The 22465-nt window shown below is 39.1% G+C and overlaps 1 protein-coding gene across 1 annotated transcript in view; it reads right to left on the reverse strand.

The window, feature by feature from the left end:
- LOC113047579 (uncharacterized protein C16orf52 homolog B) overlaps positions 1 to 22465 on the reverse strand; it is a 25088-nt gene continuing 2623 nt past the window's right edge. Inside the window, exons 2-3 of the mRNA XM_026208958.1 lie at positions 11080 to 11292; positions 1 to 2086 (exon numbers count right to left, since the gene is read on the reverse strand). Coding sequence (XP_026064743.1) covers positions 1902 to 2086; positions 11080 to 11292 — 398 coding nt within the window. The 3' untranslated portion in view covers positions 1 to 1901. The remainder of the gene's footprint in view (positions 2087 to 11079; positions 11293 to 22465) is intronic.

The following is a 22465-nucleotide window of genomic DNA, read 5'->3' on the forward strand; positions in this document are numbered from 1 at the left end:
TTCGCCTTCTTTAATGCCTTTTATTGGATACAGAGAGATACTGAAACAAAGAGTAGCAGAGAAAACGGTTGTCTCGCCAGTAATACAGATCTGTTAGCAGTAACTGCTAACATACTTTGATAATACTGCTCCTCATACATTTGTTTCCTTCCCTTTTTGAAATCATAAATAAAAGCTTTTCATTACCCTATGCACTTTTTTTTTCCATTTTATGATGGGTTTCCAAAAACATCCAAAGCAGAAGCAGTCTTCAGCACAGAAGTCGTCCACCGCGGGCTGCCGTCGTCCTCACGGTTCACATTAATTTAGGTCCCAGTGCGATGCGAAGAGACATCTTTTGCCGAAAGCGGTCGTACACATCTTGGTGGAGGGAATTTCGTAAACACATTTTGATCAATTCTTCAATCTGAGAGTCTATGTTCTTAGGCCACATATTTACGAGGATCATCTAAAATTTGAATAAACACATTTTATCCGTTCGTCGTCTCTATAATGAACAAGGATGCTTCGAAGGAAAAGTGCAGGCTTTCAAAGCATTAATCAAATTAAGTAAGTAAACAACGTAAAGGCGACTGTGAGCTTGACCTTTCTTAAACGGAGTGAACAAAAAAAGCATATTCAAATAAAACTTGGAGAACAGTCATGAAAAATACAATAAAACAACGAAATGTAACCTTCACATCATCACACACATCCATCATAAACAAACACTACTGCTTTTGTTCCACTCTCACAAAGTAGATTCGCTTTCCAAAAAAACAAGGAACCCTTTAAAAACAGAGCTGATGTAACACGCATTCTCGAGCTCCTTTTATTCAGTGTCTGATAAATAATCTGCAACGATCGCACAACTGGAATTAAAGGTCTGTGATAAAGGCAAAAACATAAGTTACAGGGCACATATATTGGTATGGTGAGGGGAAAATCATTCAGAATCACAAAATACTGAGGTAAGGAGTTCATTTTTGTACATCTGTAGTGCTTCGCCTACTGAAATGGCTATATACTGCACAGTGCTCCCTAAAACCCAACTCATGTCCGTCGCATTCATACAACTAAACAGGTTTATGGCACATTAGCAAATCAGACCAAACAAGTAAAGGGCTCTGCGAACCCGGAGATCAAAACAAGAAGTGATGAGCAGGTGTAAAGTCAAAAGCACAAACACATCCGCCTGTGACTGAACCGAACTCAACTCAACTCGAGCTCATGCGGGAGTTTATTTTGGTATGGTGTATGATTCAGAGACGCATCTGTTAATATTTGAGCGTGTAACAGCGAGGCACAGCCCTGCAGGGTCCTGACCGGCAGTCCCGGAGCATTCGCCTCATGTAGTGCGAGAGAACGAAAATGGTCTTAATACTGTTCCCTTTTGCCTTTTCAATCTTTTGTAACACTGAAGTGTCCCGGACAGTTGCTTGGCCGCTAGAGAGAACATCTGTTGGACCGAGTGACTTGTCCATTATATCAGTGCTCGCATTCTCCACCAGTTACTTGTCATTCCTCTCCATGAAGGTAGGGGGCGCACTTGTGTGAAACGCTGCAAACTGTAACTGAACAGAAGATAACGGAACTATATTCCAAAGTAGGGTGGTCCTGGAAGCAGCCGCTGTGGATGCGCTCGGTCCTTTCCGGATGGGCCTGCGTGTACTTCAACGCCCCCTGGATCCTTTTGGTTGAAACTCAAAGGTGCAACTTAAAGATAGCACGGGTTTAACAGAGCAGAAGTTGGGCAGAGGGGAGCACTCGTATGTAGTGTGTGCAGTAATGGTCTGTTTAGTTTCGCAGTTTAATGAGTTATTAGCATATATCAACACCCCTGTCGTGGGCCCTTCTCGATGAGTGCCACTTCTTTCCGGTTCACTTTGAACACCCCAGCTGTCCCCGCTGGGAACATCCCCTCAGCCAGGAAGGCAGACTTTTCCCGCAAACAGGAGCCCCACTATTGTGAAGAAGATGGAGAGCACGAACAGTACATAAGAGGAGCCCACCACTGTGTTGTTGGGTAATTTGTAGGGTTGTCCCCCTACTTCATTGATGTAGAATCCTATTGGGAATATGAGGGCGGCCATGCAAAACAAGATCACTGTAAAAGAGCCAGAAAGAAAGTCTCATTATATAGGTGATAACAGGAATTTACACATATAAGATGATGGAAAAAAGTTGTATAATCAACAGCATAACACAAACAACAATTACAGGGTTAAGCCAATAATGGCAGAAACATTCATTTAAACACAGTATACGGAATAAAACCATAGAATAAGAAAATATTCTACCAATATAAAATATTTTTTGGCCAACAGGGGACTCCGAAATCCTTAGGGCGTGTTCACAGGCTTATTGTGATTTTGATGCTCAAAAGCAGTTTCCAGATACAGTTACATTTGGCCACCATATTGATTACTCACCATGTTTCACCATGATTTTAGTCCTTGTATAAGGCATTATGAATGATGTTAAGAGTTTTTTGGTATGTTAATTATTTGGTATGTTTGGAATATTTCTTAATTACCATGACTCAATTCAAACTGACAACTTCAATGAATTCATTTATTATGTAATTACAGCATTTGTAAACATTATCAAGACAATCTGTTACATGTAACGGAGTCACATGATTTAATTAAAGAATAAATGTAACTAATCTGAGAAAAAGAAAATAAATTACATTTAATTACATTAATTAAATTTTTTATCAAAATTAATGACATGAACTGAGAGACATGAACTAAGGGAAAACATTACCGTCTCCAGCCGTCAGAGGGCGCTCTGCTGCTCAGTGCTCCTGTAGTCTACACTGAAGACATAGAGCGCCCCTCGCGGCTGGAGACGGTAATGTTTTCTCTTGGTTCTAAATAAATGCGATTTATAGTCCAGTGCGACTTATAGTCCGAAAAACACAGTACAAAACATTTTAATGATTACAAAGGGGGTTAAAATCTGAATAAGCTTTTAGTGAAGCGATGCTATTCTGATGCTTTTGATTGGCTCTCGTTTGAATTTGCAGTCCACCACGTCTGCCAATAACATCAATCTACAATGTCACTGAAAGCTTTAGGAATTAACCTGTCCAAGTAGTCACCATGTTGAGTGGTAAAACTGCATTCCAGTGCTTCAAAAGTAAATTGTTAAAATATTAACGATCTTAAGTGCTAAGGATTTTGAAAGTCTTGAGAGCAATCAGTGTTGAGTCCAGCTGTAAGGTTATTTATGCTAGGTTTAAATTATTATTATTATATATTTTTTTATTTAGAAAAGTAATCAAAAAAGTAATTACATGTAATCGGTTACATTAATAAAATGAAATAACTACATGCTTTTTACTTTTTAAATAGGATAACCTGTTCCCGACTCTGATAGAATAACTTCCTTTCTGGAAGAGGGCTAATTACTTTAATAGTAAATTAACAGAAGTCAGTTTAAAAGTGTAGCATGTAGTTTTGACAGCTCGTGAATGAAATAGGTAATGCAGTCTGAATCAAGAGGTGTTTCTTTTGCCCCTTCCTCCAGACTTGATGTTCAGGGGGGTTTCCAGATTGAGGACATGCAACAATGATGCAAATTAATTTGGAAGCTGTCAAGCCTTGATGAGCTTGCTCATCCATGTTTTATTATGCATCTGGTCATCGCGCTGTTTATGGATACCAAGGCTTTTTGGGTTGTGTAGAATCTGCAATCATTAACTCAGTTTGTTTGCTAGCTTCCGGTGTGTTTTCTGCTAACTATCAACCCGGGGTCTCAAAATACTACTGGGTAAATACAGAACTTACATTTCAAGGTTGAATAACAGAACTTGCTTTTTTTTTTATATATCTGCAAACATGTGGTAGTTTTATGCTTTTAAAAAAACTAAGAATAAAATACACAGCTACTTTGATATATGTTCAGCTCGATCTGAAGATTGTCAAACCCAATTTATATTTATATATATGCAGGAGGACAAGTTAAATTTTCAACAAAATCCTCGGAGACAAAACATCTAGAGAGGTGAAACCCAATGTACTTATTAGGTGTGATGCTGCAAGCCTCCAGCAGGAAGTGGTTACTACCTCCACACTAAATGTGAAAGTGTTTGTACTTCTGGTGGTGCTAGAGAATGAGACTGAACCCCCACCAAAAGTGTCACCATCAATGATATACTGCAGCCAACTCTTTCCCTTGGTTCCTCAAACTCTTCATATAATTGCAGACCAAGGGAGCATGTTGACAACAGCAAACCCCTGGAACGTCTATTCTGAATCATTAAACCTTCACACCTCTGGCCCGATTAGCTTAAAACAGCCCTCCACCCGACCTGAGTGATAACACTCAGCACGGGTTCATGTCAGCCTGGCAGAAAGGCTTTTAGTGAGATAAAAACAGACATTGCTAATAAATGCCTAAGTGCAGTCTCGGCTCAATCTTGCCGGCCATTAGCAAGATAATAGTATCTTTCAGCATAATGCAGCGCTGCAATTAAACACGCCGGCCTTGAGAGAAGTGCACTGATCTGACTGAGGCCCTGCGTGTCAGCATTAAGCTTCTGCCTTTCCACAAACCATTTATTGCAAAACCATTTCCTTGGCTCTTAGATGCACACAAAGGAGAGGGTTAAGGAGATGAATGGCGCCCAAGCTGCTGGACGAAAGGTCATGCCCTCGGCGCAGAATAAAGAAGGCACTTCCTGCTGTGGTAAAGGCCAGTATGCCACTCTGGTCATGCTGTTAAAAAAAGAAGAATATGTTCCGTGAAAAAAAGGGGGTGCTTTTTTGAGCACAACAACAAAAAATATAATTGAATGGATAGAGCGGAAATAGAAACAGGCTTCGGCCCTGACACCAGAACCAATTAAGCTGCTAGCAGACCTGTCTGAGAGTCTATTTCTGGATTGAAGGGTACATAAATGCATCTGGACACCTTCAGTTCGGCTCTTTGCTTTATGATTCATCATAGCTATAATGTATATATAGTCCAATGATCACCAATGATTTTTGGAAAGTATGGGCACAAATTTTATCCACCGACAATTTATTTTGATAATACACGTTAAATTTATAATTTAGCATTTATAATATTTAGGGGTGTCACAATTAATCGTTTCTTCAATGATTCGTGATGCAGATGAGTAGGTATCTTTTCAGTATTAGGTCGTAACCCATTATAACGTTCTGATGCTTTTCTGCCGTCACTTGTCGCATACGTGCTTTGAAGCGCCGCTCCGCAGAATCATAAGTGTATGACATTAAGTACAGCAAGAGAGCAGACAGTTCCTGCGTGCGTCAGTGCACTCGCGCAACACAATTGAAATGAATGAGTTTCATTGCGAATGCGCCTAAATGCAGAGGGAGGTGAGATGTGAGCGCGAGTAATTAAAAATGCTCCAATTACTTTAAAAGCCGACATCTTATAAACAACCCGTGCACAACCTGGAGGAGAAACACATGTAAATCACGTCACGCACAATGAAGCCTCGTGAAGCACTGAGGCTTTCCTCTGACTGTTTCGAGAAAACATTAAAAAGCATCGAGTGTCTCGAAAACAGCGGCAAAGAACAAGGCATCTTCCACATACTCCACAGATCGATTCAAGATATATGCACAAATAAAAGCCTAACAATTTGTGCATTTCTGAATTTTAATACCTCTACCCATTAAACTGTGCAATTTAAAACCAGTACGAATATCAATATGATGTTATACAAAAGTGATGTACACATACACAGACAAATTTAAAAATTTTCTTGAAATAATTTGTATTCTTCATGTATCTCGCCACCTGTATTTATGGACAAAATTTTATAAATGCAGATTAAAATTGAGGATATAGAAGTGCATCGTCAATGTATTGTGTGTGTGTGTGTGTGTGTGTATATATATATATATATATATATATATATATATATATATATATATATATATATATATATATATATATATATATATATATATATATATATATATATATATATATGATTACACAACATTAATAATTCTCTTTCTTTCATTATATAACTACTAAAAACTTATTCTAACATTACTACATGCCAGCCAAGAAACTCCAAATGAACCGATGCTACATCAATAACCTCAGAGCATGCTATATTTTCCGAGTCGTGAAGGCCGCCTCTGTTTTTCTCTCTTTTCATTTAATGTCAGTGTTGTCCAGCAGTCTGAGCAGACAGCAGCTAATATTTACGTCTGTCCCCGCTGACGCACCATATGCTGAAGCCGACGCGAGCCAGAGCCACAGCTGCGGACATGACAGCAGACGTGGAGCTGTGAGCCTAACCTGGTCAAGCTGGGCAGGGTGCGAGGGGACACAGGGGGCTTGTGTTACTCACACAAAGCTGCTCTTTCAGGTTCGGGGTGGCTCGAGGCCAGTGGCGGCTTTAGCCCAGACACCTGTGTTAACCCCGCGTGGTGCCCAAACGCTCATGCAATGGGCTTTAAATGGATTCGAAGCAGAACTTACAACACTGCTTCAGGAAACACTTGTGGAACAGAAATCAACGTAAATGTATGCTAGAAATAAAGGTCTTCAAACAAATTTGCAGGTTATTTTTGTAATACAAATTTGGACCACCCAATACATATTGCTACGCTGTATACTACTGCTATGATTAATAATAATTGACTTTAAATAACAAAATCAAATCAGCTACTATAAGTTCTTTTCACACCATGAACAGTTAACTTTAAAGTTAACTATGTTTAACAGAATATTCGACCATGTCCATGGGAACTGCTAAGAAAAGCTGCCAATTAAGAAATATTTTGAGTTTGAGTTATATTATAGCTACAGTTATATAATAAATACTTGTTTTTTTCTTCGTTTTTTTTTATTTCTCCAATGTTCACAAAAAGTGAATATCTTATTTTCTATGCCCTAAATTCTTATTTAAATTGCCATCAATTAGTTAATCAAAATTAATAAAGTGACTTTTTTTGGGTGAACTGAAGATCTGTGGTATTAGTTGTTTTGTGTCAGTTTAAAATGTTGATATTTTAATCAAATATTTTAAACAAAGTTTTCAACCAGTGTAACACTTTTTGTTTTTTGGCGTCGCAGTGACCCTGATGGTAGAGGTTGTGATCCCGGCCTGCGGAGGTTTTTAGATAAGGAGCTGTTGCTCTTTTAAACGGTGTAACTACCGCCCACACACGGCGATAAAAAAAGACAAGTGAGTCACCGAGGTTCAGAGACGGTGAGAGGAACCTGGACAATTGGGACCATTTCTCTCCTGTTACCATGGCACCCATGGCACTACGTATGCGATGCTTGATGAAGTGACTTCTCCATTCAGCAGCGTCCCTCTGTGTGTGCTGCCAATGCCACTCTTCAGACGACAGAGAAAGGCTTTCATAATCACACTGTACTTGGCTATTGTGACACACTACTGTGCCGGTTATACATTTTGGGCTTATGATTACAAAACGAGATGACAGACATAATCAGGAGCTATTTATTAAAAATAGCTTTCATTTGAGACACTTTTGGGTCTAGATTTCAACTTACTCTTTAGAAGCAATAGCGCAATCCTGCAGCTTGTTTAGGAGAGGTATGCAGTTACTTTTCTAACTTTGTGCGTGCTTTCTGATTTTTAATTTTTTGACCCTCAAAGGACAATAACGTTGTTCTTGAACGATTATAACTTTTTAAACACTAATCCAATCTGAATGGTTTTAAGAAGGAACACATTGGTAACTTGAACATTCAAAGGTTCAGTAGTGAACGGGATGACGTCATCACATCTTGGTCACTATTGACTTGTAAATAGAAATCTACACATTTCATTGCTCTGAGCCAAACAGGAACAATTGTTGGTGCTTAGTCCCACCCCCGTGCCCAGATTGGTTTAAACTCTCACCTATTAAGCCAATAGGATTTGTTCTTTTGAACCACCTATCAGCATGTTTCTTTGGAAATTTGACCAAGCACAAAGTGAACGCAAAGTGCATCGTGCGAGCATGGAAACAAAACAAAATAACAATTCGCATGAGAGCACTCTTTGACAAAGCATAGAAAAACACACGACGGAGCACTTTGACATAAAATTAACCAAAAAACAAGGATAGAATTTTATGTTTTTGTGCTGTTGGGCGATGTCCCGGTAGAATCGATTACGATGCAGAGTACAGCCAGCAGATCAGTTAATTTGGTGGTTATATTACGTAAATAATTCTTATATAGTTTTGTAAAAGATTATTTGCACTATTTGATCTGTTGCTTTCTCTCTCGTTTTTGTTTGTTGTCTTTGAATCATTAGCACTGTTTGTATTTTTGTTCCACAAGACAATATGCGCAAATGTTTTCAATAGAGCTACTTTGTTGTTCATACTGCGATTTAAAATGTACTTCTTACTTTTACTTCCGTGTTTTATCATCATATAAAACGGTTTCCATTTATTTTACTCCCTAAACGTTTTTGGACACATCTATATTGTCAGTAAATGAAACAGACCTGTTTTTCAATGAATAGCGCCTATAATAATTTTGTAATAAATGGCTATAACTTGCTTGGGGAATGTTATATGAAGACAATTTTATTTTGGGTGTTTTACAATTCCCAAAATAAATAGTTTTGAGAACACAGTAAAAAAAAAGACAATCCTTGCTTGCATTATTCTTAGCATTCTGGCGAATTCAATAATTCTTAGAGAAAACAAAAGGAATATAAGGACTTTACATTAGCTAGACTGAAACTTCAAGTTCTTCTGTTTATAGTGATATATGGCATTGACATTTCATTACGGTGATGAATCTGCAGCACAGTTACCTATTACTACCATCTTGTTTTCCCCAAAAAGGCTTGTATCCTGAGAAGTTGTTAAAACGTACATGTTTCTTTATAGAATACACACAGGATGTGTAAACTTGCTCGTGGAATAGAAAAGATAGTTAAAAGCGTCTCCAGTGAGCGAACACAGCAGATGCTAACACACATGCTGGTCAGACACAACACCTCAGCAGCGCTCATTCAATCCCAAAGCACACAGATCATCCATCTTCACCGACTGCTTGTGCGCAGGACTTTACATTGGGCGGTGTTTCATATTCCCCACAGCTGGGAACCCACACCGCATTTGATAGGATAAAACCAATGTTTTGCCAAGCGCATGTGCAGTTCCAGCTGAGAAAGTTATGTCTGTGAAATAATCTGTCCAAGCACATTTTTAGCTGTTGTTTCACTGTTTCCTGTAGAGTTATTTGTAGACTCGCCTGTGCCATTGTTTGAAATCATTTCATTTCATGTTGGTCTACTATTGTGGTGTTGACCTTTTCAGAAAAATCTGCTCACAGACCAGTTATATAAACTTAACCTCTACATTAAGTCTATTTCTGAGCTAAACAACTAGCAGTTTGCCATGGGCTAATCAGTCTTACTTTCAGGATTCAAGTTCTGCACGAATCTACATCTTCATGTTACCAGTCTTAAAGAACAAGCAGTTGTCCAGCAATTTTTTTTTACTCCAAAACATGAGTCAAATAAGTTCTGATATCTGATGAGGCTTCATATCACAGAATGAGGCAGAAAATATGTTCGAAACTGTAATGTTGATTATCAATAATTATAAATACACTTAATTAGCACAATAGCACAACTACACATTGTCGAAGTAGAGTGTTTTTTGTCTTTGTTTTATCATTCAAAATGTTTAAATCATCTGTTTATTGAGTTACAGCGATAGACATGCCTTTGTCCATATTAGGAGTTTTCCTGGAGCATCATGAGTTCTGTTACCTCTCAGATGCATATGTTCGTGCACGAGAGCGCCCTCAGGCTTCCGGTATGAATGAAACCGACATTAAAGCTGCAGTCTGTAAGTTTTGCCTCTTTGTCGCCATCTGTTTGAAACCTCCAATTACAGTTATTTGTGGAATTATTTTCTGGCAGCGGATGAATCTAATGTTTTGAGGAGTGTGTGTGGGCTGCCACCGTCGTCACCGCACCGTTGTGTAAACTGTACTTCAAAATGTAGCCTAACTGTGCATTCACATCAGACGCAACTTGTGTGAAATAAATCGCACTATTCGCATGTAGTTGGACACTTGAACATTGAGTTTATTCACTTCATTCGCGCGAGAAATTCACTTGACAACAGATGCGAATTTGCGTCATGGGAGGAGCTTTTGCCAGTTGGGTTCACGTAGTATTGTTGTTTCAACCACCATTTATTCGAAAAATTAAAAAAAATATTACTGTTATCGTGTCATGAAATGTAGTTTTAAAAGTATCTCAGGCTAAAATGTAGTTGTTTTAAACTCAAATATTCGGTTTATTTATAAAGAGCCTATTTAAAAATGTGTTTCACCGATTTCGAAGACGATCAGCTTCACGTGATCAGAGGGAGCTCAGTGATCATGTTACCGACGATAGCACTCTTAACTCGCCACTGATGTCTCAAAATATCATTCGTTTTGGGGAAATCTATCAGGTAATATTTGGACTTTATTAAACGAATCTATTAATATGTTAAAATGAATATAAAAATAAATAAAGGGGCAATACTGTTCGATTTAATATTGGGTTTCATTGTAATGCAGGCTGTATAGCCCTACACATTTACCTGAACTGTATTTCTTTGACTATTTAATGTTTAAATGAAAACTAAAGGAGGCAGTGGTGTTTTTTGTTCAAGTTTAGATTATGGTTTTCAAATGATAAATGGAGCCACTGTTTCTATAAAAGTATAAAGATGTATTGTACAGCTCCGGGTATCCACATTCAGGGACAATGATTTCGTCCCCCATTGTCATTACAGATTTCTGCTTCTGCACCAATAAGAACTTTCACTGGTACAGTTTTAAAAGATAGATTTGGCACGTCAATCGTAAAAACTAAAAAAAGTTACCCAACCCTGACTATGTGATGTGCACAGAATTAGTTCTTTATGCTCTATGTATAAGCCTTAAAGGTGAAGTGTGTAGTTTCTGCATCCCTATATGTAGCAAGGGGAAGTGTTAGTTAAGTTCTAGCCGTTCTAAGGGACATCACTGGTGTGCTGAAACTTCACACATTACATCTCTGGTGGGCGGGTCAAAAACGGCAAGAGGGAAAACAGCAGGGGTGATTCAAACACGAGATGCGTCACTCACTTCCTGTGAAGGCGATCCATCTTGCGTACTTTGTGGCTTCTCGACGCCAGTGCGAGGCTACCAGCAGGCCGCAGGTGACCGTGAGGGAGATGATGCCCATGATGATAAAGAAGAGTGTGGTGACCCATTCTGGAGGGAGTCGCGGGGGGATGCAGGTTCGATCTCGTCCATGAATGGTCTGACATTGACGCACCAGCCCCACAGTAAGAGCTCCTGGAATCAAATACAACAAAAACATCAATGACGTGTGAGTCACATTCAACACACAAAACCTGAAGGGTGTTTTGCAGGATCTGCTCTTTATCGGGAATGAAGTCCTGGGTCTTTAGTTATGGACTAAACTATATAACACGGCACACCAGAGACAAACAAAAACAACACAGCCGTGGAGTATAAAGTTCAGAGCTAGTTTCCTGCAGGAAAACACACTGCAGCTGTCAGACGCGGAGTCCCTGAGGCGGTGTATGCGCCGCTGTACGATCAGATACGTGAAAAGCATTTTCAAAAATGACTTTTACAATGCTGAATGCACATTGTTGTCTGGGCCAGGTACTGATATGAATAAAACAGTATCATACCAGCGCACCATTAGGATTTTGGTACAACAGTAGTTTCAGTGCTGGTTAACTACAGTGCCTTACTCGGGTTCAGTCATCATCACAGCCAGCTAAAGCCTTATAGCAGCTTTACTGTCAGATCACACACACGAGCATCCAAACTGATTAACTAGATATTAACCCGAAAGAGACTGAACGTTGACCTGTGGGGCTCAGTCACACAATCCAGTTAAGACCATACACAAGGTTTAAAGTGCTAGGATTAGAAGTTGCACTAAAAATAATGACTCAAATAACATGTTTTTATTTGCCATGGTTCTTATGTGTGTCCATTCCTACCTGTATTTATACGTCATTCAATATTTGTGCATGTAATTCAATTTGTGTATCTAGATATAGCAAATATTAATATTCTCAATAATTAGAAGTGACAATTCACTGCCAATGCTTGTTCTACCAGGGAGAAGTCCCAAAAACAACAGTGGCTGGGCTTTATGGATCAGTAGGTTATCCCTGTTGGCATAGGCTGAAATTTAAAGTGACACTCTTTACATTTCTGGTGTTCTCAGAAGTAGGTGTCATCGATGGGTTAAACTTGCTGAATGCGAGTCAACACAAATATGATTTTGCATTCCTATTTGCTCTAAAATCAAATGACTTTGTAAAAGATGAAGATGAAGAAGAAAAAGAGAAACTACAGAAGGACTAATCACAGAGTAAGAAGACAAGCTTCCATTGGCATTTGAAGTGTGGTGATGAGGTGAGCTTTACTGTCAGCTCCATAGAAACAAATGTGTGCTACTGCATTGGTGGAGCAGAAATAACAGGGCTGTGAATTGTGATTCCCAACCCTGGTAGTAAGGACCTAGCTTTTTACACAACACAGGCAGACTTTTTATATTTCAAAGATGGAATACAACAGAACATTTTTCTCTTTCCCAAGCCTTTTAAAATCTTGAATGTGTGTGTGTGTGATGTATTTGGCACTGCTAATAATAATAATGCATGTACAATATTAAGTGTTAAAACAATTAATAGCATATACAGTGCCTTGCGAACGTCTGCATACTCCATTTTTTCATGTTTTTCACGTTTCATTGTTATGATACTGCCTTGTGTTAAATTGCTATTAAAACAGGTTTTTAAAATCTTTGCACATTTATATACAAAAAGTGGTGACCGTTCTGTTTTTGATTCGTCACTATGGTGTATGGAGTGTAGATTGATGTATAGGGACTGTATTAAGCATCTCGTCAGCACAAGAATCAGGACTACTCCATCCACAATCAACAACACGTAAAGACACAATATATTAGTGTGTGAGCCAGTCTTAACACGCATGGTATGTTATTCATGCTTTAACAGTGTCAGTTCAGGCCTATATCATTTAAGTCACAGTCTATGTTCAGGGCTGCAACAACTCAGACATTGGGCGAAAAAAAGGTAAAGAAAAAAATAATAATGTGAATGACGAGCATGATTTTAATGGAACGGGAGTTTTAGGCTTGCATTACTGTATTGCTTGATGTAATGATAAAGTAACATAATATCTATTGCGTTAGCTTATGCACCACCTGGAAGTGTGTGAGAGCTGTACACCAGCTAACATATGCACTCTTCTTCACAGTGTCTGTATCACTGAGTCACTCCATCAGAAATGCATCATATAAACTTAACCAGCAGCCAAGACGGCCGAGGGACAGAGCACAAAACTTAATTATTCCCACCAGATAACATATCCCCCCAATACAAAAAACAAACAAATCTAATTACACAAAAACAACGTTTATTGGGAATACTGATAAGCCGGTAATTATTTTCAACAAGACTTCACTGTTAAATGCGTAGCTTGATTGAAACTAAAGAATTAACACTAATCACTCGCTGGGCTTCCATTACACTTCAAATTGCACACATTTAAATTGAAAATTGAATATATGCCCAAAGGGAACGCCTCATTTCGCAAAAAAACTTTTTTACACTCACATGAGGTGGTTTTTCAGGCAATCCGAAAAATAATATTTTGCAAAACTGCACCGGAAACATTTTTACCACATTTACAGGTCACCTGGTGTATGTAAAAGTCACATGATCTTTCTTTATTATACTATAACCTCCAAGAAACACCTCATACATGGTCCTTTCAAATATAAAGGGCTTTCTTTGCCATTAATGCTTGAATAACCCATTATTTACATTGCACACATCTGTAGCGTTACGATTTCCAACATGGCCACCTGAACTGATCGCCATCACTCGAGTCAATGCTTGTGTTAACGCGCCGCGGCACATTTCAAAAGTGCCCAAGAAGTGGCTTTTTTTTTTTCTTTTTTTTTTTAATCGACATTTAAAAAATATTGCAGAAGTTTTGCGCAAATATGTAACCTACTAATATACACATTTATAACATTAATTGAATTCTATTTTTTCCAGCATGAATGCATTAATGCATTTTTTTTTTTTTTTTGAGGCTGGGAAAGTCTAACTTTAGCCTAAGTGTTCTGAAGATCCATTACATGTGATGTGCTTGTATGTCCTTCTGAGTACACACTACACACAGAACATGGCATCAAATATAAACACATTAACGGAATCGTTTTTTCATTTTCAGGTCTCACTGCATTTCAGTCTGACTGGGAGTTTTTCTTATGGCCATGTTGGCGTGCATTTTGGCCATACTGAAGCGTGTAGGATTTTATTATCAAGCAGAAATAAAGGGAAGCACTTAATCAGACCTGACTCGTCACTGTGTGAGCTTACATCTGGTTGTAGTCCCATGCTGCTCAGCTCTCCTCTGGAGTGAAATACAACATGTGCATCATTTTGATATGTGTCAAACACAACAACATCCAGACCTCTGTAGTGATGAACTAGCATTTATACTCCGACTGTGCAGGCCAAGAGCAGGTCTAGAGAAGCTGTAAGGGATCTTCAAATGAATCACTGAACCAGGGTTCACTTAGAGGAAGGATTCACATAACGCCCTGGAAAACAGGCAGCAGATTGTGGAGAATCCAGCAAGAAAACATCCTGGACATGGAAGAACTAAGGAAATCCTGTCCTTTGGTCCACATACAGTCAGAAAGATAACTCCCAGTTTGACAGATTTAGCTACACTGACAAAAGAACACCGTGCCAAAATTTCAGGAAATGACACCGTTGCCAATGTCACAATTCTCAATACCAACTCGGACACCAAAGTATAAACTAATTAAGCAATGAAACACGTAGAAATAAGAGTTTTGGGTCGATAGAGCTTTAAATGGATGGGAAGAAATCTCTCACATTTGATTAAATATTCTCTCATTATCTTTCTCTTCTGAAGATGGACTAATTATAGCAAATCTAATTTGGTCTTTTACTCATTTCTTTTTTTTCCCCAGTCGAGAAAACCCACTTGGTTTACATTGAATTCAAATAGTTTAATAAACAGATGTATTCATTTTGCTTCAGGCAAAACAAGTTCATCTGCATTACAAGCTCTAGATGTTATTCACTTTCGTTTTATAAACCAAGAAAGTTGATTTATTCTCGGCTTTATCATCACGAGCTATTGCAGGGTTGCAAATGTAAAACAGAACTTGGAGTTGAAGCCAGAGTTTGATGATGGAAAAGAGGCATTTTGTCTTGGTGGGAAGAAAGCCTTTAAAGGCATCCGGTAAACATTTCCCTCATCACCCACCAATCCCCTGCTGATTCACAACTTCAACGTCTAATTCCATCATTACAACCAGCTGGCACGCTATGCTTCACCAACAAGAAAGACAACACTGACAACTGCACTTTAGGCATTCAAAGGGCACAAACTTGCAGAGTCCTTTCCCCAAAACTCGCAAAACGGCATCATTTAGAACAACACATCTGGAGAAATAAATGGGAAGCCAGTCAGAAGGCTGGAGATCTGCCAAATTCCCAAGAAGCCTTCCCTGGAAACTCGAAATACAATTCAGCAGAACATGTCAGTCACTGACTCCAACATTTGTTTGCGATTATCAAAGAACATACGTCCTCAACAAACCTACCTGAAACCAAATTCAGTAAATGTGTTCGGGAATATTTTTAAGGCGATGCACGTAAAAGGGAGTTTTCAGCTTGTGCCAGTGACCACCGTTTCTTTTTCAGCTTTTCCCTTCAAATAAACATCTTACAACAGAAACACATGTGGCTTGATATTAGAAATGTCAAAGCTGTCATTATGCTCGCAGCTAGTCACTCTTTGATTCGATACTCTATGGCGACTGCACAGGTGGTCAAATGCACTTTATGCTAAAAATATGTGTGTTATGAGTCTTTTAAGGGTAAATGGTAATGGTAATTATGAGCTCTTGAATAACCAAGCAAAGTTGTACTTCCAAGTGGAAAAACATAATTCACAAGTATAAGATACACAAGTTACAGAGTTGTGACAGGGCCATGAAACACTGATCTAGAATAACCATAATGGGCTTCATGTAAATTCATAAAGCTGCTGACACCAACTTGCAAATTTGTGGAAATATTTGTCTTTTCAAAATGCTAGTTGGTACTAGTGATGCGCAAGACTTGTCAACTAAATGGAAATGCAGCTGCAAGTCGACACTGGGATACTAGTCGAAATCATGTAAATGTTACGTTTGAAATACAATACATTGCTTTCGATATCAGAAGCAGAAAATCCGTTCATTTCCTTACAGCTCAGATCTTGCATGCGTGCTTTTGTCTTAGGCCATATCCTAAGTCCTTTATGTCCCACGAACACAGATATCTTTATAGTTTTATAGAGTTTTTCTTTCTTCCGTTTAAAAAAAAAAAAGAATTTCCACATGAAAACGCAAACGCATGCTATGATGCACTGACAAGAGCATGCCAAGCCAACAGGTGGCATGCCATGTTGGCAAATCAGAAGCCCAAAAGGTATTACAGTCTTAACCTTTTACTTTGTATAGGCTACGTCCTTTTTAAGTTCAATGCATTACATTACATAACACATGACAACTCGGAAGTTCGAGATGCACTTGAAGGCAGCATTAAGTCTTGCAGTTTATTAGACAAACCTATTGAAACAAGTCTATTGATGGCACGAGGTGTCTAGAATATTAGTCAGTTGCCTAAGTCTAATGACCAAGACTGACTGAGTTTGTGAGTATGAGATCCGTATACTAGCCGGTACGAGTGTTATAGGAATAAGGTTCAACAAAATAAGAGTTGAATGGAATAATCGGATGTTTAGATAAATTATCTTATGAATGGTCATACATAATTGGCATTTTAACCTAAAATTGAGGTCATAAAATGGAGTCAGATCAGATTTTTACTTAAATTAAATAACTGCCCACTGAAAAGACCACCATTGGGCCAATTGCATGAGCCTTACAATACACACGTTCATTAGGCTACAGCAGACTGAATTAAAGGCATTATTATTGTAATATTATGCGCTTGGTTGGTACTGTAATGTTTTCTCAGCAGTGAATGAGGCATGAGGTAATGTGACAGCGTTGCATTCAGTCCTCCACCTATGTTGCTGGTTAGCCTCTGCTCGGCCAGTGTGCATTCATACGTTCTGGAGGGGGCGTGGATTTGGAGAGGGATCTGCAGGGAGGGTGGAATCTTATGCATTTAATTCTTGCCTTTCCAAAATCGTCAACCCTACCTTTAATTGAAAAATACTCAATACTGAGAGATAAAGCGGTAAACGTTGGTAACCTTTGGGAGACTCCATTTCAACATCGGCTTGACATTCAGACACTCTGGACCACTCTCCGGGACACATCTGAAGCGAATGCATCTGCTTCCTGAGCGTCGCTGTCCTCTCATTAGTGCAGGCTGAGCAGCTCTGATAGATGGAGCGCTGTGGAGATGAGTCAAACAGCCTCTGAACCCTAGTGGGTGGAAAGCGGAGGCCGTATGTGGTGCTACAGGCTTGTTCCTTTTTTTTACGTGCTGAATTCTCTTAGATGCACACAGATGATGAACCCACAGTAAACACAAGGAAAATGTATTCACTGCTGGGAGCGTTACAAGATTTTGTCAAAACCAAACTTGAAAAAAAAAAAAAAATGAATGGGCATTAGAGTTTATGGCAAATGCACACTACCAAAAAAGACAATATGGACAAACTGGCTTGGTGCCTGTTGGATGAAATAATGCCAAGACGTGAGAAACACTGGCAATATTTCTCTATAAAGGCGTTTGACCACCATTTGCCTTTAAACGAGCTTCCAATCTTTTTACGACAGATCTGTATGACATCTGAAGATCTTCAATTGAATGTCAGAACATCGGTCAAATGCTGGTAGAGGGAATATGCTTTATTTTAGGGCTGTGTAAAAAAATCGAATTCACATCTCATCAGTAAAGGCACTCCTGGGATTAGTAGTATATCTCCAGCACGTACATTCAGATCAGGATGCCAGGTTTTCAAAACAAAACATGTGCAATTGCTTCCAGGTAATACAATAAATTTTTTTGGCGGGGTTCCCTTGACAAAATTCACATTTTAGGGGCTAAATATCAACGTTAGGGGTGCTCCGATCACGATCGGCCGATCGTTAATGCTCATCTCGTCAGTAAAGCCGGTTCTCTAATCAGCGGTTAATTCCATCAGGTGCGTGATTTAACATAGAGCAGCTGTTACTACACCTAGCCGTTGTTAACTGAGAAGATGCGCAAATCCACTTCATTTTCAGTGTTTCTTTGCGCATCTTCTCAGATAACAGCGGCTCTATGTGAAACCACGCATCTGATGGAATTTACTGTTGATAACCCTAATCAACGTTATTGGGATTGGGGTCGCTTCAACCCAAGGAGATGAAAAAACAACTGCAGACTTGGCAACACTGATTGGACTTTACTACACAGAGCCGTAGTTCACTGACAACCTACAGAAAATCGGTTTCAAAAATCGCAGTCGATTCAATGACGATTTCGAAAGCGATTTTGTGTAGCTTGTCAGTGAACTACGGCTCTCTGTAGTAACAGCCGCTCCACCTGAACCAGTGTTGCCAAGTCTGCGGACCCCAATCCCAAAAGCATGACATTTAGCCCTAAACTGCGAATTTTACCAAGGAAACCCTGCCAAAAAAAAAAAAAAAAACTGTATTTTACCCCCAGGATGCAATTCTTATTAGGGAACCCCCTGGAACCCCCATTAGGCTAGTTTTGGAGAAGCACCTGAGCAGGATTTGTTGTGAAAATCTGGCAACCCTGACCTGAATGCACATGCTGGAGATATACTACTAATCACAGGAGCGCCTTTACTGACGAGATACGCATGAAAGCAAACCCCCCCCCCCCCCCAAAAAAAACATCAATTTTTTGCAATTTTTAATTTTTAATTTAATTTAGTGTGTGTATGTGTATATTATTTTATGATATAGACATATCAGTAGTATTAAGTTAAATTTTAAGTAAAATTGTATTATCAAAAATGTACCAATAGTTATAAACTGGCATTAAATGAGGAAATAAATACAGTCCATCTTGTGGCAGCAACACCCTAGAAAAGCTGAGTGCATAGTCAGCGAGATGGGCTTTATTTTCTCAAGCAGCCATGAGTCAGTGGCATAAACAGACCGGCCTCATCACTTTTCAAGAGCTCGGTCTCTTTCAGTCACTTATTATTCCTTTCATGTATTCGGATAAGCATTGCTGAGAGCACGTCAGTCCTTTTCATAAAAACATCTTCCTAAGAGCTCCTCAGTATGTAGCTCGATGAATTACAATGAATGGGACCAAAAAAAAAAAAAAAAAAGAAACAGGTCCACATGGAATCTGAGTCTTAAGAAAGCGTCACAGGTTTTTGTAGAACCGCCGTGCATTCACAAATATCTACTAATGTTCTGCCCCTTTCACATGCTGGTTTATTAAATATTTGGCCTAATTTGATTATGTTCTCAGCTTCCAAGAAGAGCATGGCTTAAAAATAAGAATATGAGAAAGTGAGAAAGCTTTGGGCTTAGATGACAGAATGGTTTTCAACTAAATTTACGTTGTCGATTCAGTAGAACACATCAAGATGTGTTTTCAACTTAACACGGATGATGCTTTAGCAAAACATGCATGCCAAACATATATTTGCACAGAAAAGCATCCTTAAACTGTGCTGTTATCGTGATATCCAATGCGCTGAATTATTATTCCAGGGTAAATGCACTTCTCTAACTCTAAATACCGGTTTTCATCTAATTTATTCTTTTAATCAGTAAATGCAGGGTAGGCGATTTGGTTCAAAAACATGTTTTGTTATGCTGGTTGAAAGTCTCTTCACATCCAGACAGCAACCATGAAGTTAAGTGGTCTAAATGTATTTAAATCCTCTGTGGCAGACATAGGAGCATAAACCGTTTGTCCAATTATATCCCTACGACAGACTGTCCTATTTGCCTGTCAACATATGCATGTGAATTATGCCCCCTTTGTACTGTAATGTTTTCTCAGCACATAATCTGACAGCGCTGCATTGAGTCCCGTTAGACTCTGCTCTGGCTGTGCGCGGTGTATTCTGGAGGCGTGGCTTAATTTAATTAAAGTACCTTGGTCCTCCCTTCAGTTGCGCTTTATCTGGCGCCTGTGCATAAATAGCAGGAGGAACAGGTACATGTAGAGTGCTTTTTTACTTAATATTACCATTTAAAATAAAGCTGTAAATTTGCTTTTGCAGAGAATAGGTATCAACACTATTATATGAGGCAAAAAATGTTCAGAAAAACATCCTGCAGTTTAAAAAACACTTTGGTATTTTGTTCTCGAGTCAGTGCTTCAGGAACAGTGGGTGGAAGTGGCATTTCTAGTCGGGCGCTTCTTCTTCAGCAGACAGAAACAGAACAGTTAAAAATGCCATCGCCATCTCTAAAACAAGCTCCAAACAATCAGCTCCCTGCCTGGAGAGGGAAATTATTACTGAGACAGTGAGCCGAATTAATCATTCCTCTCACTCCAAATGCCTTTCTCTGGGAATAAAAGGCTCGGAGCGCTGTTTTCGCTTCGTAAATGTCACGACCACCAGCTCGTGTTTTGTCCCTGCGAGCTCTTGCGTGCTCAGTAACGGTTTGAGAAGGTCTCCACCGCACAATTTCCTGTCTTCGCCGTGACTCTGAAGCTCTCTTTTGAGAACGTGAACGAATGCAGACGTTCCCTCCTTACAGCTGCTGTCTCATCTCTGTGGCACTGCAGATGTGAATCAGAGCAGTCAATGCCAATCAAACATGTGTCCCTTGTTTTCAGCTCGGGTTTGAGGGGACAGACTGGACACATTCCTGTCCAACAGCATAATGAGTGTGAGAGGAGAACAACGGGGAAATGAGGTTTAATTGCTTTTATACTGACAGACCTAGGTAAGAAGGCTATTAGACCGTCATTTTAAGTGACATGAAAGAATTAAATGTTACTACATTAATTGTCCAGCATTTCTAATGACTAGCCAATGCTGATAATCTCTTGCGTATACCAGGAAAGACTTACAGGTATACGTGCCGTATCTATCATTGTGGACATCTTAATTACTCCGCTGCTGTTCTTCTTCACCCTGCTGATGTTTTAAATGTGAAGGGGGATTTAAAAGGCAAGCATTTTCTAAGTCCCTGCAAGCTGACTCATTAGAAAAGGCTCCAGATGCTAAAAATGTTCCTTTAAAATAAAATTTTAAAGATTAGATTTCTTACTAATAGGCAAGCGGTGCTCGTCAGTGGAAACCTGTCTTTCGTTATGTCAAGGTGCTGCTATGCTGTTACTGTGGTGTGTTCTGGGAGTTTTAACAAGCTGCTATGCCATGTCCAATAAAAGTATTCTTGACAAATGTCTGATATTTTAGTATCTCTATGCCTGTGTTCCTCCTTCAAAGCAAGTGAGGGATTTTTGCCACCAGAACAAATCTGCTGCAGATTCATTTCTTTTGAGCGACAAGATTTGACGGATTATTAAAGGAATAGTATACAAACATGACAATTTGAAGAAAAGTACTCATTTTCAGGCCATCTGATGAGTAGAAGATTTCTTCATCAGAACAGATTGGGAGAAACGCAGCATATATCCCTTGGTCACCAGTGGATCGTCTGCAGTGAATGGGTGCCGTCAGAATGATGGAAACATCACAATAACCCACACCACTCCAGTCCATCATTAAAAATCTTGTAAAGTGAAAAGCTGTGTCTTTGTAAGAAACAACTCCACCATTACAAAGTTCTCAACTAAAAAACGTTGCTTCTGGCTAAAACACAAGTCCCTACTTCAACCAGTGAAAAAGTCCATCTTGTGTTGTCTTCTCGTATCAAAGTCTACCTACGTGTTCATTACTGTTTTCACATAGCAACTTGTGCATATATCTCTCCTGATTCACCCGAGAAAACCTTAAGCAATATTATGCACAGAAGAGTCATTTCGCCAGAAGCAACAGTTTTAAGAGAAGATAAAAACATGGTACTGATGGATTCTTCACTTCAGAAGAAGTTTAATGATGGACTGGATTGGTGTGGGTTATTGTGATGCTTTTATCAGCTGTTTGGACTCTCATTCTGACGGCACCCATTCACTGCACAGCATCCATCTGTGAACAAGTGACGTAATGCTGAACTTTCCCAAATCTTTTCCCAGGAACCTCAGGTAAAGTTCCAGAAAAGTTTTAACTGTATTTTTAGCACAACTGGTGTGAAATAATTGAAGATAGGGTTTAATTTGATTCAAAAATAATTCTAACAAACAAAAAAAAGACAGTATCCATTCTTGAACTGTGTGAATGTCTGTGTACTCACAGGCAAAAATAAACAAATAATGCCCAAAAAGAAAAGGCCTAGATCCAAGAGCCGATTTCTCTGAAAGAGCCTAAACAATGTCTCATCAGCCAATTATCCTGC

Source organism: Carassius auratus, chromosome 28, assembly GCF_003368295.1.
Source record: "Carassius auratus strain Wakin chromosome 28, ASM336829v1, whole genome shotgun sequence".
In the NCBI taxonomy this organism is placed as follows: Eukaryota; Metazoa; Chordata; class Actinopteri; order Cypriniformes; family Cyprinidae; genus Carassius; species Carassius auratus.